The sequence below is a fragment of the Triticum urartu genome, chromosome 6 (assembly GCF_003073215.2).
Source record: "Triticum urartu cultivar G1812 chromosome 6, Tu2.1, whole genome shotgun sequence".
In the NCBI taxonomy this organism is placed as follows: Eukaryota; Viridiplantae; Streptophyta; class Magnoliopsida; order Poales; family Poaceae; genus Triticum; species Triticum urartu.
Genome location: NC_053027.1, coordinates 111,641,651 through 111,646,798, shown reverse-complemented (window position 1 = coordinate 111,646,798; position 5,148 = coordinate 111,641,651). Strand labels below are relative to the sequence as shown.

General features: G+C 41.6%; 1 protein-coding gene across 1 annotated transcript; it reads right to left on the bottom strand.

Moving 5' to 3' along the window:
* Positions 1 to 219: 219 nt before the first annotated feature.
* On the bottom strand, positions 220 to 4,742 carry LOC125517333. The gene is made up of 5 exons (XM_048682531.1): positions 4,608 to 4,742; positions 2,361 to 4,003; positions 1,956 to 2,257; positions 1,174 to 1,861; positions 220 to 1,093 (listed from the first exon to the last, which is right to left on the bottom strand). Exons 1-2 carry the CDS (start codon positions 4,654 to 4,656, stop codon positions 2,622 to 2,624), a joined length of 1,431 nt encoding a protein of 476 aa, XP_048538488.1. The 5' UTR covers positions 4,657 to 4,742; the 3' UTR covers positions 220 to 1,093; positions 1,174 to 1,861; positions 1,956 to 2,257; positions 2,361 to 2,621.
* Between the last annotated feature and the right edge of the window lie 406 nt (positions 4,743 to 5,148).

Sequence of the window (5,148 nt, the reverse complement as noted above, 5' to 3'; positions counted from 1 at the left end):
TTCTACTGAATTATTGCACAGTTTTGTACACAAAATTTGCAAAGTTCAGTACTGAATTTTTGCACAGTTTTCTACTGAAATATTGCACATTTCTTTACATAAATTTTGCAAAGTTCAGTACTGAATTTTTGCACAGTTTTGGACAGAATTGAACCATGAAATTATGACAAAAATCTGAAACTCTCATGAAGATTGTACACACAGCAACCATGAAAAGATGTAGATATAACTCCAAACAAAATATCATCCATAATTAACAGGAATAGATAGAGGTCCTCGAATAGATATTGCTCGAAACTACAAGTTCATTTGTCTTCATAACATAAATATAGGATCAAAAGGAGCAGTGCTTAACCCCATCAAGGAGTAGTTCATTGATGAACTATGCCTACCGAAAGTTCATTCATGAACTTCATCACATGGTCATGAAAACTACAAAGACAAGAAGTCATGCATGTCATCAGGCCAGCCTTCACGAAACAGAGCAACTTGTGGTGCATTTTGGCTCACAATTACCTCCTCTTCATCCTGCATAAAAAGAGGTGGTTCTTGGTTCACAGCTCCATCCGTTCCAAACAGCAAGTTGTAAGATCCTGGAGCAGCAACCCTTGCTCCTCTGGGAGGATTGCTTCCAGTTGCAACAGTGCTTCCTGTTGCAGCTGTTGAAACATTGCCTCCTCTTCTTCCACCATTGCTTCCTCTTGCCCCTCTCCCTCTTCTTGCATTATTGCCTCCCCTTTGGGCAGAGCCTCCTCTTGTTATATTGCTTGTTGTAGTAGTTGCACTCCTCACGCCGCCCCTTGTCATTGCAGTTGTCACCCTGCCTACAGGGATTGTCTCTCTAGCATTCGCAATGAAGCTAGACTCAGGCAAGGGACCAAATTCCATAGGAGTTGGGTATGTGAATTTTTCCTCTCCAAGGAATAAATACAGTAAACATATAAAGTCAGAAAGTAAATAAAGTAAGCAATTTACCAAAATAAGACAAAAGGGGGAGTTGTAAATACTGTACACTTTGCTGCATCTTGTAAACCATGGAGTCTGGAGTTTGTGTTGGATCAAGCTGTGGGTACACTCTGTGTGGCATAATGTTCTACAGAAGTACAAGCAATTTATCAATGTAGTGCATGCAGGAGAAAAGGTGGAAGTTAACCAAAGTTGTAAGAAACTTACAGCAATTATGCTAGGATCATCATCTTCTTCTGGTTCCTCAGGTGCTTCCTCAGTAGGTGGTTGATTGACATGTTTGTGGGGACCTTTCTTGTTATGATCAGCAGCCCCACAAACAGAGCAATGCATAGTGACACCATGCTTAGTCAACTTCTTCACTCCTTTCTGATCTTTCTTCTCCTCTGGATCTTTTTTTCTATTTTTCTTTGGCCTGCCCATTACTTTGGTGTATATTGGTGGATGAACTGGAATGCCATGCATCTTTTCCCATTGCTTTGGATCCCTCATTGGCATCATGTTGAAGCCATAACACTTCTTGTACTCCGCAACAGTGTAGCATGAATGCACCATGCTCTCTGGCTCAATTCTCTCATGCCTAAAACAAGCAATTGCATGATGGCAAGGTATGCCAGATAGTTCCCACCTTTTGCAGTTACAGCTGTGCATGTTCAGTTCAACAATGTATGTGTTATTCAATGAGATAACTTGAAATACACCTCTTCCATACTCCCTCACCCTGCAGTTTTTTGCCCACTCCACATACTTGTCCAGTTTCTTCTGTATCTTCGGGCAAAGCCTGCCTGTCCACTTTGCTGCCTCCCTTTGCTTACCAACAATTCTGTTTGTTATCTTCCAGAATATGTAATCCAACATTGATTTAATTGGCAATTCTCTACCATCCAAAATATAGCTGCAGATTTGCATAAAATGTGTTGACACAATCAATGGAAGCATATGTAACAGAAATGAAGCAATATATCATACTTGCAATCAATTAAACTAACCTGTTGAACACTTCAGACATGTTATTTAGCAATATATCACACTTGCAAAAAGGATCAAAGAAAGCTTTGATCCAAGTTCTTCGGGACAACTTCTCAACCCAACAGAATGCTGCAAAGCTGTGATCTTTCATCTGATCCATGTTTCTGTTGTAGGCAGCTTCATTAGTGGATCTTGCTATGGCCCAGAGGTTATTCTTGAGTTGTTCACCCTTATGCACTTTGTAGAAATTTTGGTAAATGTGCCTAACACGGTTCCTATGTTCTGCATGAGGGAAAACTTTCTGCACTGCATTTATCAAACCCTACAAAACAACAGAAAACATTATTGGTCTGCAGCCCTAAAAAAGAACCTTGTTTGGAATAGAACATTATGCAAAGAAAAAGAACAAAGAAACTATATCTCACCTTCTGCTTGTCACTCATAATGGTGAAGGGTGAAGTGTTTGTTATATTAAGGTCGTCCTTCAAAGAGGATAGAAACCACTCCCAACTGTGTGTTGACTCCACTTCACATATGCCAAATGCTATAGGGAAGATACAATCATTTGCATCAATCCCAACTGCTGTGAGTATATTTCCCTTATATCTTGTTTTGATGTGGCATCCATCAAGGAAAATTATTGGTCTGCAGCCCTTCAAAAACCCTCTCTTACAAGCATCATAAGACTAGTATAATGTTGAGAAGTGGTCCTTTGTCATCTTTGTTTTCTCATCAAAAACCTCCTTTGTGCATAAGAAGAATTCACTCCCTGGATTGCTCCTTCTTAGCTCCTGCCCATAGTCCCACAAAGTGTTGTACTGATCATCATCTTCTCCCCTGATTTGTTTCACAGCTGCTCTTCTTGCCCTTCCCAACTTACTCCTGTGAGCCACTAAGTTAAATTCTTGTTCCACCTTCTCTGAAAATTTCCTTAAGGGCATTTTCTCATTGTCTTTGAACTCTTCTTTAAACTGTTTAGTAAGAAATGGAGCTGTAAAAACTTTCAGGTCCCAAGCTTTTGTGCACGTGTGCTTGTCAGTATACTTCTTGATCTGAATACTGCTAGATCTGTTGTCTTTGCCTGCCTTCAAATACCAAATACAGTCATCCTTGCATATAGCCTCTAATGACTTGTTAGTATTTCTGAGCTTCCTCACCTTCACTCTATTTCTGACACTATATGCATCGAGAGCATGTCTGAGCTCTATCATGTTTGCAAATACCATCCCAAGCTTAAACACTGGTGCATTTAGGTCTGTGCTAGGGTTGAAAACACTGAATTTATGCTTCAGCTTCTCTTTCTCTGCTGTTGACATATTCAAATGACTGTCCTCCAATGCATCTTCTGGAAGTTCTGCTTCATAGTGAGCAAATTCATTCTTTTCTCTGTGATCATCTACATCTTTGTCAACATTTTCCTCAAACAAGTCATCATCACCATCTTTAACATCATAGTCACTCTCATAAAAATCCTTATCTGTTAACTCTTCTTCAACATCACCTTCTTCTTCATTGCTCTCACTATCACCCTCACATTCCTCCTCCACTTCAACTTCAAACCCTGAACTTGATCCTTCACCATATGACATCCTCCTCTTTGATTTCCTTGGTACCTCCTTTCTTGGACTATTTCCTTTCTCTGACCAGCTAACATTTTCTTTTCCATTGGGTTTTATGGGAGTAATGACCTTCGACAGTTCTGTCACTCCAGTAATTGAAATATCATCATCTGTTGACTGCGGGGTTTCACCATGATCTACTACAAGCACTAGGTTCTTGTGCTCTACTGTTGCAGTAATCATCAGCACCATATCTGCATCACAAGTCAGAAGCTTAAGGCCATTAGCAATTGTCTTCCCTGGTTGGCACCAATACACATCTATTTTGGAGGCTGCCATGTCATATCCTAATTGTGAAAAAAAGTCCTTGATCCATAGCATTGACCATGTGTCACTCTCACACATGTCAAACCAGTCAACCTCATAATCCTTGTAAGTCTTGTTGCTCTCACTCCCACAGAAAAACCCATTGTGGTGTATCTTAACAGTAAACAACCCATCAAAATCACCTGCATTGTTAAAATAATACAAATTCAGTAAGCAGTGTACATCAAATGTAATGAACAAAATATACTATTAAAAACTAAATCAGTACAATAAAAGTACAGAAGGTTAACACATTAGACATAGAGCTACTCATTCTCCCTAAAAATTCAGCACATATTTGCACATAGCAATTTCAGTGTCAAATTCAGATTACACGCCTTCAGTGTAAAAAATTTCAGTTTACTGCATTTTTTTCACATATTCAGAGTACAAGCAACATAAAATCCATCTCAGAAACATCACACATATTCAACTACATAATGCAAACAATCAGGATCATATCACAAACCGTACCGAAAACAACGACTTTATCGGAATTTTACACACATAAAGCTGCCGCCTTTCATAACCCCTTCCTAAACCCTAGGTCAATTTGCGAATAGGGGAGCTTGACTTCCTAATCTAATGCGTACAGGGGAGTTGAACCCTAGGGCGATCCAACATCTGTTAAGAACCCTAAGGGGGAAGAGGCAGACCAAACAGGGCAGAACGAAGACGGCGGCACAGAAAAGACGGCGGGAAGTACAGGAAAGAAACCAGACGAGAGCAACGAGGGGGCAGACGTACCATACGAGGGCGCTGCTTCGCCCGGACGTCGGCGCCGCGGTTCCGTCATCTCCTCCTCCGACGGCCGCCGTGACGCGCCGCCTCCTATGCCTCCACCTGCGCCTCTGTTCGATCGGGAGATGAAGCAGTGGGGAGTCAAACTGAACGGCCAGCGAATTTGGGGTGCCGAAAGCAAATATGCACAGGCTGCCTGTTCCCGCCGTTGTAGGGACTTTTTTGCGAAAATAATAACAAGTTGAGGGGGGGAGGGGGTGCAAGAAAACCACGCGTGGGTGGCTCTAGAACGCTTCGGTCACTGGCAGTGGCCCCATGCAGACGTGGCATGCCACGCGAGCGCCCAATACGCCTGGAGTGACCGTATCTGCATCAAAACGCAAGTTAGCTGATAAAAAGACGTATTTTGCAAGTTGTAGCACTAAACTGCACATCCAATGCAAGTTTAGTGACTACCGGTGATATAACCTCAATTTGCATGCTAGTGCTACCCACTGCACTGCAGCAGTGCACCGCCTAAACAAATGCTTAAACAAACATGCACTCT

Coding starts and splice junctions, on each gene's coding strand:
- LOC125517333 (XM_048682531.1), bottom strand. CDS start 4,656: ATGACGGAACCGCGGCGCCGACGTCCGGGCGAAGCAGCGCCCTCGTAT. Junction 4,004..4,607: donor CGAAGCAGCGCCCTCGTATG/GTACGTCTGCCC, acceptor TTAACAATGCAG/GTGATTTTGATGGGTTGTTT.